Here is a 14,684-nt window from a genome sequence, read left to right as displayed (position 1 = left end):
ATTCCTCCCCCCACCCCCTACATTTTCCTCAAGCCACGTTTCATCCTCGAGGGGAAAGGGAGAGTCCAACAGACCCTTTGCACCCTTTATTTGGGAAGAAAAATGATGCTTGGCCCCTGCTCACAAGTGGAAGCGTTTGCTGATGAACTGATACTTGGCAAAAATTGGTGTTGTATGGAAAAAATCCCCAGCACCTGCTAGCAAAACAAAGTTATTCATAACATACGGCTGGGTGGCTAAATCTTCACTTCCTAGGGATGGCCTGAATTACACTTGCTACACGCTGAGCGGCCTGTCTCCCGTGTGGAATGACATGCAGGCAGCAGGAGGATTTGCAGCTCTGAGAAAGGTTAGGATTTATAGTGCTGTCTCTTGCAAGGGCTTACTCTGCAGAAATGATCATTTTGTCTTCACCTTCTCTTTTGGGGATAAACACATCATGGTATAATCATATATATGGAAAAGCAGATCTTCGTGCTCATCGGGGAGCAGGTATCTCCATGAATATATCTCCTGTTGTAAATCTGTCAGTGTCAGTAAGGTTTTTTTCTTGCCTCCTGCCTAGACTCGAACACAAATCTTTAATTCATTTCTGCATGGCACAAGTTCTAAATTCTTATTCTGTATTCTGACTTCTTTTCCTGGCCAGTAAATTGTTAGCCTTTCCTAACTGGGTGAATTATTGTGAAGTGCAAGGAAGCTGTCTGGCTAGGGGAAGTGTTGTTCAAACATGCTTTTTTCCTTACTCACTATTCATTTGACAAGATGCTAATGATATTGCCTGTGTAATAAGAGTTAAAAAATCCACGTCTCTCTAGTCTGTGTTTCAGCTTTGCAGGTAGAATGACACCTTGGTCTTTAAACTCCTCAATCACTATCTTCCATATGCCTAAATAATAATTTCCATGATTTCAGAAGAGTTTTCAATGGTTCTGTGCTATGGAAGAGACTTCTTCCAAGAGGGCACTGACATACTCTCACCTCCTGGTTGCAATATTGACAACGGATTTGTTGACACTTCTTTTTCTATCACTGATGCAGCTTGATGCAAGCCTTTCATAGGTGACAACTGCCAACCTACCACAAAGCTTTGCAACCTTCCTTGTATCCTTTTTGCAGATCCTAATGGCCTGGTCATACAGAAGTTTTTGTGTAGTCAAATTGCTGTTGTTGAAAGAAAAGAACACTGAGAAGAGGTTTAATGCCTTGTGTATTGATGGTTAGATCATGAGAATAGATTAGCTGTTGTTGATGTTGACGTTTGAATGACAAGAGTTACCTTGAAAGATTAAGGTCACTTCGAAAGAAATCAAGAGCTTCTGTTCTGGAGCAGATGTGTGACTTCTCTACATACTACTTAGACTTCATATGCATGTAATGTTACTGTTCTTCTGCTTCCCAAAAATACCTTTACATTTTCAGATGTTCTGTTTTTGCTGAAAAGCTGCTTAGAGAATTGTAGCAACTCTCTCAAGGAAGCAATAGTAATTTCAAATTATAGTATTTGTCCATACCATGAGGTCTCCAATCCTGTCCTTTGTATGGAGACATGTGTCATTTCCCAGCTTTACCAAGAGAAATGCAAATTAAGATGAAAACCTTTCAGTCAAGATTTCTTGACCCCCTTTTTTTCCCCCCATACACATAGGTGCATCAATACATCAACTCTTAGAAATTTATTGGAAGTCAAGAAACTGTTTTTTCCTTCTCATCGCCTAGAGGACCTATATATGAACTCCACTAGGTTCTTTGCCCTTCATTGAAGCTGGAAGTTCAAACACAAATGAATTTCTTCTGTCTTCAAAGGACATGTGAAAAAGTCTTTAATGGTTGTTTTGTGTTAGGTAGTCACATTGCCTGAATTAATTTGCCTAATGACCAACTGGAAGCATGCTCTCAGAGTATAACTGGGCTTGGAGGAAAAGTAGGGAGAGAGAAGGCTCTTTTGTTATCCCTTCTGTTGCCTGCTAAAAGCTTATTCTTTCTGTTTGCTGAAGAAATTTGCCTGCTATATTCCTTATATTCTATAAAAGACCTTTTGGCTCTTGTTTACCCAAGAGACATATGCACTGTTTTCTTTTTCGAGTATTTTATGATGTGGAGATCCTTGGAATTAGAAAAATTAGCCTAGGGAGAGGGAGTCAAACCAAGGAACAGATAGCACTTGTTTCATATCTACACATAAGAGTTAGAGCCACATTTTTGGTGTGCAGGAATCCTGGCAGTTCCTGGGACTTCAGTCTTCCTTTTCTGTCTGGTGAGGTGTTATGTTTGGATGCAGCCCAGACTGGAGGTTGCCAGAGCTGAGATGAGATAAAGGAATGATGATCATACTTCTCTCAATTCCTCTAAGGAGCACCAGCCACTTACAGAATAGGCACCAGCCTATTCTGCAAGGTTTGGGTCACATAGCCAGCTTTGTTCAAGGAGCAGAGGAATATTACTCAAGTGGTGAATTGAGTTTAAAATCATAGAGTTCTCCATGATCTTCAAGTTTATTTTAAAGAGTTTTAAAAATCAAGACACACTGTTCTATTTTTCCATTTTTTCCTTCCCATTTCAAGGCCAGAGAATTTTATGAGAGCTAGAGTGGAAAGATTCTGGACTCCTATATTGTGTTGTTTTTTCACTTTGTTGGGTAGTTAGAAGGGAGTTGTTTCCTTTAAGTCTCTGCTGCTATTGTAGAGCAGTTTTCCTCCCTCAGAAATCTTTCACCTTTTCTTTTTTCCCCTGTTCCCTTTTCATTTCCTTTATTTTTTTCCCCTTTTTTTCCTCTTTAGTCTAACCATGCTGAGGAGTACTAGGGAATTTTTATTTTAGTAGCTCCTGCCCAAACATTTTAAAATCAAGCAAAAGTAATCACAACCTTTCTCTCCACTTTAAACATAACATTTTTTGACAAGTAGTGCCTTTAAAGAAATGCCTCCTAATTTACGGCGGGTTGCTTTGTACTTTGTTTCTGTAACCTATCTCATTACATTTCCTGTGTGTTAAGTATGTATGTATTATGAACTCTTAAAAACAAATATACCAGAAGAAAGGAATTCAGTAAATGAATAAAACATTCTTGGGTTGCCCAAGTGGCAGCTTAATAGCTCATCCATTGGGACTTTCATATACTATAGTGGCGATAGCCATATAAATATATGGATAGATGAAATACTTCAATGGGGAACTTGTTACAACTCTGCATACCACATTTGAGTTGAAATCAAACCCTGAAAGTGCTGCCTGATGTGCAGGTCCAATTTTTCCAGTGCCAACCGTTAAATTCTACCTAAAAATACATAATCTGTGTGTCTGTCTATACATATGTACTCAGAGCTAAAACATGCTTTCAGTAGCACACACACACATATAACTATGCTGCTTCTAAGTGGAATTTAGTGTTTCAGGACTGATACTGATTGCACTGAACCTCTAAAACTTGGTGGACTATTGACATGACTGAGTTTGCAGCAGTGTGTTTGAGATCAGGTCTTAGCCCTAGCTTTCTTTAAAAGCTGTAAGAGAAATGGAATAGGAGCATAAGGTTGTCGTGTTTTATTGCCTAGGATATACACAACTTTTTCATTAGGTCCCCGTAATTGCAGAGCTTTGTAAATACCTACTTTGATGCCTGTCTGCTACGGCAGTCTGCAACCTTGGGTAGGGCTGAAAGTTAAGTTTCAAATAATTTTTTTTGTAGCAATTATATTCTCAGGAAAACTGATTTCCAGTTATGCTGGACTTCAAAACCTGATGTTGATGACTCTGACAGATGGAGAGAAACCAGCTCATGCTGGGCTATGGCATGGACAGGAGAAACTAGACCGTCGAATGAGACAAATAGGATAAGGCAATTAATTTCCTTACTTCAAAGAATGGGAAAATGAATTCCTAGGAAGTTGCTGAACTGTGGTGAAAGAAGTCTAGATGCTCATATGAAACATAACATCAGTCTCTTTTGTAAGCCAGCAAAAATTTTCTCTCTTAGCAGGGGGAGAGATGGGTATTGTGGTGTAGACAAAGGATGCTGAAGTGCCCTTCATGAAAGGCAGCAATACAGTGATTGTCTGTTGATCATTTTAATAATGCACGTCACAGAAGAGGTCCAGCCCTTTATTTTCCCATGAGTTGTGTCTCATCAGAATTTCTCATTTTCATTGGCTGAATTTCCTCAGTTTATTGTATGTTGTGTAAATATATATATGTGTATGTGTATATACATACATATATATATATATAAATATATATATATAAATACAACTTGCATCATCTCCCACACTAGACTGAAGCAACAGCTTTTAGTTTCAGTACTCAAAAGTGATCCCATAAAGCCCTGTGAAAATAAAGGACTTTGATATTTTCATACTGGTGGATTAAATTGATGAATGTTTGTTGTGCTGAAAAATAAGGTGCCACTGCTGGTCTTTCAGCTGAATGAAATGATAACAACAATAAAATAATTGTTCCTATATGAAGTAGATGAATTCCATCCTGGGGCTTCTGGACATCAACCTGTTCCCTCATGTACCCCAAGCATATTGGAGAATTGTGCTTATTTGATGTATGAACTGTATGGAACCAGATGTTAATCACAGGACTCGCACGCTATGTGCACAGTAATTGAGGGGGCGTATTCAGAAAGAGAACTGCCACAAACGAAATTCACTGGCTACTGGGGAATGCAGGTCCAGAAGGTGATAGAATCTTGGATTTTTATTCTCTTTTTAAAGAGTTGGGTTGTTTTTTTTTTTTTTTTAATATAATAGAAAAGAAAATAAGAAGAAAGCAAAGGCAGGGGGAGAACTGTATGTGAAAATAAGTGTATTGGAAGATGAGTGCTTTGACAAACCCTTGGGAGAACTGACCAAATTGATCAGTGTATTAAACAATGGGATATAGACTGTGGGATCAGGAAGTTAAGTGTTGTGTGTGGACATTGCAACATCAGAATGATGAATTGTTTGTTGTTAGTACTGAAACTGCAGTAGTCGCTCCATTACATTGGAGGTGATAACTGATATGAATTCATATTCCAAAACATGCATGCAATTTATAAATCTCCTTGGGGAAGTTGAAATCTTGTTGGAAGTTTAAATTAACCTGTGTCATTGATAACTTTGCCTATCCTTTTCCTCCCCGTGTTCTACCTTGGAGAAAACTACATTTTCAAGTAGCTTTAAATGACAATGAGAACAATGTGTGTGTGCAGTGGGTCTTTCAATAGTTTCCTTTTAAAATTGATTTTTATGATTTTCACAAGTAGCATTGCATGTACTCTGTAACAAAGATACTTATTCCCACTGCCTTTTGGTAGCACCTGCCTGGTTTCCTCAGGCTCCTGTCCTCTGCTTTCAAGAAGGAAGCGATAGATAAGCAGGACTTGGCTCCCACTGTCTGCAGTACCCTCCAGCAACCTTCAGCCAGTGCCTCCACTTACTCTGTCTCTGCTTAACCTCACAATTTAGATTCTTGAAGTGAAGCACTGGGCCTTTTCTGAAGGTATTTGTATTTAAAGAAATGACTGCATAATTAATTTCTTACTGTACTTGTTCTTGGTGACTCAAATTTTATCATTCTTAACTGACCATGAAAAAAAAGGTAACATTTGACTATGACAGTGCTACATACGTATGAAAATCCCGTCTCTCTTCCATATGTTGGGAAAGAAGATGAGCTTTCCAGTATGCTCTGAAAACAAACAAGTTTTGGCTTAGTTGGAGCTGCTGATAAATAAGAAAAAAAATTCTCTATGTGGTTCATCCTTCGATATAAATTTATACAAATATGTGTAGTGAATTTTAATTTTTTTTTACTGTGATTATTATTCTGGACTTTGCATGTGTATGTGGATGTGGTAAGGTCTTCCATGTTAAAAATGTATGCATGCATACATATATGTAGTTTTATTTATATATATGTATGTGGACATGCATATATACTACTTAGACAGGTGTGAAAATACCCGGAGCTGGTACGATTGTGTGTGTGTAGTGTGCTCCCTTTCTGTTTTGTTAAAGATGTGGTGAATTGATATTACATAGATTTTACCTTTTATTAGAAATTTAATAAGTAATTTTGACATGCCACTTCACAGTACAGTTTTTAATCTCTTGATCAACTATTTCCTGTTTTCTCTGTCACAGGGTGAAAGAATGATGTGATGGACGTGAATATGGGCCGCTGGTCAGGCTCACGGCTACCTCCGTCATGCCTTGCCCTTCTGATTGTCAAGTTCCTGGCCTTGGTTTGCCAGGTGGCTCATGGGACTGCCCCGCTTGGCTTTCACTTCACACATTCCACTTACAATGCCACAGTATACGAGAATTCCGCAGCCAGGACCTATGTCAACAGTCAGACGAGGATGGGCATTACCATGGCTGACCTTTCCTGGGATATCAAGTACAAAATAGTGTCTGGTGATGATGAGGGCTTTTTTAAAGCAGAGGAAGTCATCATTGCTGACTTCTGCTTCCTCAGAATAAGGACTAAAGGGGGGAATTCTGCGATATTGAACAGAGAAATCCAGGACAACTATTTATTGATGGTAAAAGGGTCTGTCAGAGGAGAGGACTTGGAAACATGGACAAAAGTGAACATTCAGGTTTTGGATATGAATGACCTAAGACCTTTGTTTTCACCAACCACATATTCTGTCACAATAGCAGAAAGCACTCCCTTAAGGACTAGCATTGCACAGGTGACCGCAACAGATGCGGATATTGGGTCCAATGGTGAATTTTATTATTACTTTAAAGGTAAAGTTGATCTCTTCTCAGTTCATCCTACAAGTGGTGTTATCTCCTTAAGTGGCCGGTTAAATTATGATGAGAAAAACAGATACGACCTTGAGATTCTGGCAGTGGACCGTGGGATGAAGCTGTATGGAAACAATGGCGTAAGCAGCACTGCCAAGCTTTATGTTCACATTGAACGTATAAATGAACATGCCCCCACAATAAGTGTAGTAACTCACATTCCCTTCCCATCAGACAAGGAACCTACTTATGCAGTTGTTAATGTTGATGATCTAGATGAAGGAGCCAATGGAGAAATAGAATCTGTTTCTATTGTTGCTGGAGATCCTCTAGAACAATTCTTTCTGACTAAAGAAGGCAAATGGATGAATGAGTACAAAATCAAGGAAAGAAAGCCTATTGATTGGGACAGCTTCCCTTATGGTTACAACCTCACTCTCCAAGCTAAGGACAAAGGATCTCCTCAGAAATTTTCTGCGGTCAAACTGGTCCACATTGCTAGTCCCAAGAAAGAAAGTATTCCCCTGAAGTTTGAAAAGGAGGCATATGATATTTTCATCAGTGAATTTTCACCTCCTGGTGTGGTGGTTGCAGTAGTTAAGCTGATCCCTGAGCCACAGGGTGTGGAATACAGAATATCTCCAAGTGAGGAAGCTGAGTATTTTAAAATCAATCCCAACACAGGCCTTATTACTACTGCTCGTCCTTTGAAAATCATTGAGAAGGACCTCTATGAATTAGAAGTATATGCAAACAAAGGTGGTGATTTAAAAGCACGGGTTACTGTCAGGTTAGAGGATGCCAACGATCACACTCCGGAGTTCCAGCAGCTCTCCTACAGCTCATTTGTCAATGAAAGTGTCCCAGTGGGGTCCAGCGTTTTGGCAGTGTCAGCAGTTGATGAAGACAGGGGAGAGAACGGATACATCACATACAGTATTGCCAGTCTGAACTCACTGCCATTTACAATAAACCAGTTTACAGGTGTCATCAGCACATCTGAAGAACTGGATTTTGAGTCCTCACCAGAAAGTTACAGGTTCATTGTGAGAGCATCTGACTGGGGTTCTCCCTATCGCCACGAAAGTGAGGTGAATGTCACCATATACATAGGCAATGTCAATGACAACAAGCCCCTCTTTGAAAAAGTGGCCTGTCAGGGAGTGATTTCATCTGATTTTCCTGTTGGTGGTCACATCACTGCTGTTTCTGCAATAGACATAGATGAGTTAGAGCTTGTGAAGTACAAAATAATCTCTGGAAATGAACTTGGCCTTTTTTATTTAAGTCCAGACTCTGGTGTCCTGCAACTTAAAAAATCTCTTGTTAACTCTGGCATAAAGAATAGCAATTTTGGCCTTAAGATAACAGCAACTGATGGAGAGAACTTTGCTGATGCTATGTTTGTTAATATTTCAGTAGTTCATGGGAAAGTGTCTTCAAAGACCTTTAGCTGTAGAGAAACTAGAGTTGCTCAGAAGCTAGCAGAAAAATTGCTCAAAAAGGCAAAAGCAAATGTGAAGCTGAATTTGGAAGATGGTTTTCTTGATTTTTATTCGGTCAACAGGCAGGCACCTCATTTCGACAAATCCTTTCCTACTGATGTGAAGGTTTCAGAAGATCTGCCAGTTGGTGCCACCATCCTCAGGATAAAAGCCTATGATGCTGACTCAGGCTTTAATGGAAGAGTACTTTATACAATTTCCGATGGTAATGTAGATAGTTGTTTCAACATTGACATGGAGATGGGGATACTTAGTGTTCTCATGCCCTTGGACCGTGAAAAAACCGAGCTCTATCTCCTTAATATTACAATTTATGATTTAGGTAATCCACAGAAATCTGCATGGAGACTGCTGACTGTCACTGTGGAGGACGCTAATGATAACAAGCCTGTTTTTCTACAGGACAGTTACTCGGTTAATATTTTAGAAAGTACAAGTCTTGGTACAGAGATTATCCAGGTAGAAGCCAGAGATAAAGACCTAGGATCTAATGGTGAAGTGACTTACTCAGTTCTGACAGACACCCATCAATTTGCTATCAACAGTTCCACAGGAGTGGTGTATGTTGCAGATCAACTAGACCGGGAAGCAAAAGCGAACTACACACTGAAGATTGAGGCTAGGGACAGAGCAGAGAGCGGCCATCAGCAGTTTTCCGTTGTGCCTCTCAAGGTGTTTTTGGATGACGTTAACGATTGCTCTCCAGCCTTTATCCCATCCAGCTACAATGTGAAGGTCCTTGAGGACTTGCCAGTTGGCACTGTCATAGCTTGGTTGGAAACTCACGATCCGGACCTGGGCTTGGGAGGCCAAGTCCGCTACTCACTGGTGAACGATTACAACGGGCGGTTTGAGATCGACAAGGCCAGCGGCGCCATCCGCCTGAACAAGGAGCTCGACTACGAGAAGCAGCAGTTCTACAACCTGACTGTGCGTGCCAAGGACAAGGGGCGCCCAGTTTCTCTCTCTTCTCTTTCTTTCGTGGAAGTTGAAGTGGTGGATGTTAACGAAAATCTTTATACCCCTTATTTTCCTGACTTTGCTGTCATTGGATCTGTAAAGGAAAACTCCCGCATTGGTACTAGTGTTTTGCAAGTTGTTGCTCGAGATGAGGACTCTGGAAGAGATGGGGAGATCCAGTATTCCATCAGGGATGGCAGTGGCCTGGGGAGATTCAGCATTGATGAAGAAACTGGTGAGTTTTGTTTCTGATTTCTCCTTCATAGAGGTTTTTTCAAAAGCAAAACGGAGGAATAATTGTTCTACCCTTAATGAGAAATTAGGTTCTTCTTAACAGGCAAGGTAAAATCATAAGTATTTTCCCGGCACAGCAATGAGATGATTTAATTACCTGGTTGCATTCATCACACTGTGGATATGGAATTATACACATTTCTTTTCAGCAGCTATGTGAGGGCTCCATTTAGAAGGCAGTGATAGTAACAGAATGACTTGCTTACAGTTACTGCATTATCTGTTCATCACTGTAAATTACTCAGGCCACCTCCACAAAGTCAAAATACTCATGACTTTGAATGCAGTGTTAAACCAAATGAAAGGAAATAAGGAGCATGAAAGAAAGATGATTTTGTCTTAAAACCTATTTGTGGCCTTGTTCTTGTTGCGGGGAGTCATTTTTCATGCGAGTTATTCTGGAATGACACACCATCCTGTGTAATACACTTTCTTGTGTTTATCAGTGTTGGTGTGCTTATGTAAAAGGTAGAAATCCAGGGAAGTGTTCATAGCTGTAAATGACCTTTGGTAATTTTCCTTTGGTGCCAGTAGTATTATAAATATTGGTGTTAGAAAGCATTGTTAATATAGCGAAGGTTCTTCAGATGCTGAACTTTATTACTATGCCACCCTACTGGAAAATGTTCAAAATACTAAATACAAAAGTGTGTTTAGTAAAACACTTAAAAACTGGCTGTTTAAATGTCTGATGGTTGTTGGGAGTAATGGTGCAGCTGTGCACCACTAGAAGTAGTGCGGAAATTAGAAAATATTAGTCAACAGTTTCAGAAATTATATTAAATATGTTAGGTCTGTGGATTTACTGTGGTTTGTATGTCTTCTTCTGAAGCTTTTAATTGAGAATGTGGTATTAAACATAAGATTAAAATGTATGTTTTGGCAAATTCAAACTGTTTAATCAAATGTCAACTTTCTAAACTGAACATTATGAAAAACAGACGACATCACAAATGCTGAGGCTCTCATAGTATAAGCAGAGAAAAATATTTTTATTCTATTTTTGCTACAGCCTTGCGGCTACAGCTGTACACAGATGATTGCAGTCAAAACCTTATGTCCAGAAACATCAGACTTGAGTGTCAGAAGTCAAGAGGGCACCTAGTGTAATTTCCAGAAATGTTAGAAACTCACATATCTTATAGTGCTGATAGTAGCGGAAGGCATTCAGGCAACATTATTTAGACATTTGGACATGTGTTTAAATACTAAGGTCCTGCATTTGAAAATGTCATCCTACCTATTTATTGAGTAGTATCGACTTCATCTCAATGGGTTCTTTATAAAGCATTGGGAGGTTGGTGCCAATGCTGCAATATTGATACAAAAATCTCAGCATTTGACATTTATTGAACTTAAAAGAGCTGTTAGAGTTTACTCACTGAATGTAACTCACTCATAAGTGAAAGATCCAGTTTTTTACCCTGTGTCTACCCTAGTAGAGGCGATGGTCTAAAATAAGTTGGGTCCTTTGTTCAGTAAAGCACAAATCATGTTTTAACGGGAATGGAAATTGTACTCACTGTTCCACATTAAATATACTTACTTTCTTTCTAAAATTGAAATATGTTTTGTGAAGGCAAAAAAGCCCCAAATCTCCCAAGATGCAAAGATTTTTTCTGCCTTTCACTCTTTCATAAGTGTTAAGTGAAAATGAGCCAACCTGTGCGATTTCACTTAAATCATTCCAGAAGATAATCTAGAAGATAATCCAGCAGATCAGAAGATTTGGGATTCTTGTTTCTGATTTTCCCAAATGTTCAATGTCATGTAAGACTTCTTGAAAGCAATTTGAAGAACACTTTGCGTGCTGAGCTTCAGCCAGGGCGATGTGGAGGGCAGGGCTTCAGGGTTACTCTGGGTCATTCTGTTGTAGGCTGAATGCAGGATTTGACCTTCTGTGTCAAATAAAATGCAACATTAATACTCTGCTATTGAACTGGTGGCAACTTAAATGCTGCTGAATGATGAATCAGCTTTCTAGCTGTAGAAAAAGGCTTAAGTCACATATTGAATTAATTTATAAAGAGATAGCTGTTTATTTACTTTCAGTGCAGTTCATTTGTCACTTTTAAACTGACCAACTCTATTGGCTTATGTACCATCTCTCCTGAAATTTGTGAAGGTAAGCAGGAGTGTGAAGTACAACAAATCAATATTTTTGGCTGCTGCCTTAATGAAAAGATGACTGCAGCATCCATTATAATCATTAGGATATAAACTGGGCCAAATTCATCCTGATATATGAGTAGGCTAAACTGCAAGCAAGTCTGTGCTTTCAGCAAAATTCTGCTCAAATGCATTGTTTTTATTTTTATGAAATATTACACGTTAATGGTTTTGCCCTGTGTGTTGAGTGAGATGTGCTTTTGCTTCCTGAGGCACACTGATACTGAGGAATTGAAATGAGGAGAAGCAGGCCTTCATGAGGGATACACACTGCACCATGCAGCTGCACCTTTGTTCTCATGGTGTCTTCTTCCACTACAGATGTACATAGGTGCATGATGGTACATCTGGAAAATATGAGGCTCAGGGGAGATCTTCTCACTCTCTACAACTGCCTGAAAGGAACTTGTAATGAGGTGGGGGTCAGTCTGTTCTCCAAGTAACAAGTTTCAGGACAAGAAGAAATGGTCGGGAGAGGTTTAGATTGGGCATTAGGGAAAATTTATTCACTGAAAGATTGTGAGCCATTGGAACAGGCTGCTCAGGGATGAGAAACACCGTTTCTCAAAGTGTTCAAAAATGTGTGGATGTTGTACTCATGGCTATGGCTTAGTGATTGACTTTGCAGTGCTGGGTTAATGGCTGGACTCAGTGATCTTGGAGGTCTTGTCAAAGTTAAATGATTCTGTGGTCTATCTCCACCAAGCTTGATCTAGCTTTTGGTGTGGGTTTCACAACAGGCTTTTCTCCATTCAGGTCAGGACAGTGGATGGCAGTCAGGGAGCTTGGGAGTCTTCTCTGTATTGGTCCTTACAGATGCTTCTGCACAGTGTAAATGTGCAAATCTGGGTGCTGTTGTGGTTTGGTAAGAGTTGTACCATGGGGGTGAGCCTGGGATTCCCTTCCTACAGTGCTGCTCTTTGCCTCATATCATATAGAATTGATAGATTGGAGAGTATTGTTGTTACAGCATTCACTGCTAAATATGCCAGTTCATACATGGTGGTAACCAGAAGCATAGCAAGTGTTTCCCAGATAGAAGTGTGAATCACTTCCAAATTTGCTTCATTGGATTTACTTTCCATTTCCAGGAGTTGGAGCCAGTACAAATCTGTAAATAAATAGAATGTCTCCTGAAGTAGATTGCTGCAGTTCTTGACCTTTCAACTCCATCTGTGGTTTCCCACTACCTTAGATAGAAAATGAAATTTCTCATGGGTTTGGAAGTCAGTCATGATTTATGACTAAAAAATCTGGTTTCAGACTTTCCTTGAGGTTAAAAAAAAGGAGGAACTTTTTTTTATTTATTGACTGTTGATGTAAATGTCACAAACATGCCATTTAAGAACCTTGCACTGAGAAACATGTAATGTGATCCTTCTGTCTCCTGTTCAGAACTGCCTTTTTTTTTTTTCCCCTGTCATGTTCATTTTTTTGGGATCCAGATATATAATCTGTTATAAAATATGGTCGTCTACAATGAGAACTAGTCACTGCAAGCTTCTTCAAGTCAACAGAAAGAAATCAGTCACTGAAAAATATGATTAATTTCACCCTAATGTAAAAATATGAAATAAGTTGGATGAATCATGCTCTAAAAAGCATGATTGCAAAGGTCCTTGTGAGACTAGCTCAGGTAGGGGTCTACACCGAGTGCCTTGCTTTGGTCAGATGTAGCCCATCCCTGTTAACTGTGAACAGGAAGATACACTGTCAGCCTTACTGCTAGGTAATTTATTATGACTCCTCTCTACCAGATTCATGGTTTTAATCTAGTTTCTGGGAATTAACTTTTATTCAGAAACCCACACATAAGTGCGCTTCTAGACATAAAAAGTGGAAAAAAAATTTGAAAGTGTAGTGGTGAGAGTAAATGATAGTTTGATATTTCATTTTCTGACAATACAGTGTTAAAGCATCTGACCCTCCCTTTTATCTACAGAAATTGATCAATATGTTATATTTGGATTTTGCAGAAATGAGCAGTAACCTTCCCCTTGTGCCACTCTCATACTAAAGAGAAGCTGAAACCATTTCCTCATCTTTAGTACTGCTTCCTGCCTGGTGTGCATCTCCACTCTCTTTGCCAGTCTGCTAATTGCAGTTTCTTAGAAGAAAATTGTGTAAAATGCACTCTTTTATCTCCATATTTTTGTGACACAAATGAGCAGAGATGTGGTAAAAAAAATAATTGTGGGATGAGAGTATGCTCCGAGTTTCCATCACAGGTTAGCTCTAATAGTGATGACTACTACTCTTGTGGAAATGTTCTCTGTCAGAGGTCCTACACTGCCTTATTAAAAACCTGGATTTTCTTAGCTCTGGTATGTGCACCCTCATAGTGCTGATACCACAGCAAAGTGGTGTATTTTTGTTGTTTCAGGAGTTGGTGGTGAGTCCAACAAATGCATATGGGTTTATGATATCACCCACCTTGGGAGACTGAATACCATCTATCAGAATCTCTTTTTCTGGCTGCAGTGGCAATGTGAACAGCTAGTGGGAGTTCCTGACTTCTTGAAAGGTTGAGTTAGATGATACCAGATCTAAACGCTGGAATCCTTCTTCTTCTTTTTTGATGGTTTGTACTTCAGCTAAACTGCATTTTTACTCTAGCTCCGGTTTTTAGTCTGGCATCTGTTTCTACATGTTAATATAACAGCCTGGCACACAAAGAGATTCTATATTTACCCTTACACTACCCGTGACAATACTGGTAATAGGAAATTATCAAGGTGAGTTCTAGAGGAGCAGAGAAACAAGACAAAATCAGCATCTTCTGCTGCAGAGGCTTCTGTAGGGTTTGTGAGAGTTGGTGGAGCATCATCCTGACATACAAGGAATTACTAACTCCACTGCACAGGTGGGGAAACCGAAACAACAAGTTTTTTACTTGTTCTCAGGAAAGCATAGAAACATCTTAAATCCCACTGAAATTGAACACAAAGATAAAACAGTGGTGTTAATGAAAAGCTTCTGGGATCTTCAATGTTCTTGCAAAGCCCATGAGCAT

General features: G+C 39.4%; 1 protein-coding gene across 10 annotated transcripts in view; it reads left to right on the top strand.

Annotated features, from left to right (window-relative positions):
* Positions 1-14,684, top strand: part of FAT3 (FAT atypical cadherin 3) — a 399,017-nt gene that overhangs the window by 80,414 nt on the left and 303,919 nt on the right. For all 10 annotated transcript variants that reach the window (XR_005628561.1, XM_039718448.1, XM_039718450.1 and 7 more), the window contains one exon: positions 6,132-9,443. Coding sequence is in view for 9 of the 10 variants with exons in the window: in XM_039718448.1 (XP_039574382.1) it covers positions 6,149-9,443 (3,295 nt within the window). In the remaining variant the exon portion in view is untranslated. The remainder of the gene's footprint in view (positions 1-6,131; positions 9,444-14,684) is intronic.

This window comes from Passer montanus, unplaced genomic scaffold, assembly GCF_014805655.1.
Source record: "Passer montanus isolate IOZ18808 unplaced genomic scaffold, ASM1480565v1 scaffold4, whole genome shotgun sequence".
NCBI classification, from domain to species: domain Eukaryota; kingdom Metazoa; phylum Chordata; class Aves; order Passeriformes; family Passeridae; genus Passer; species Passer montanus.
This window is presented reverse-complemented; position numbering and strand designations above follow the sequence as displayed.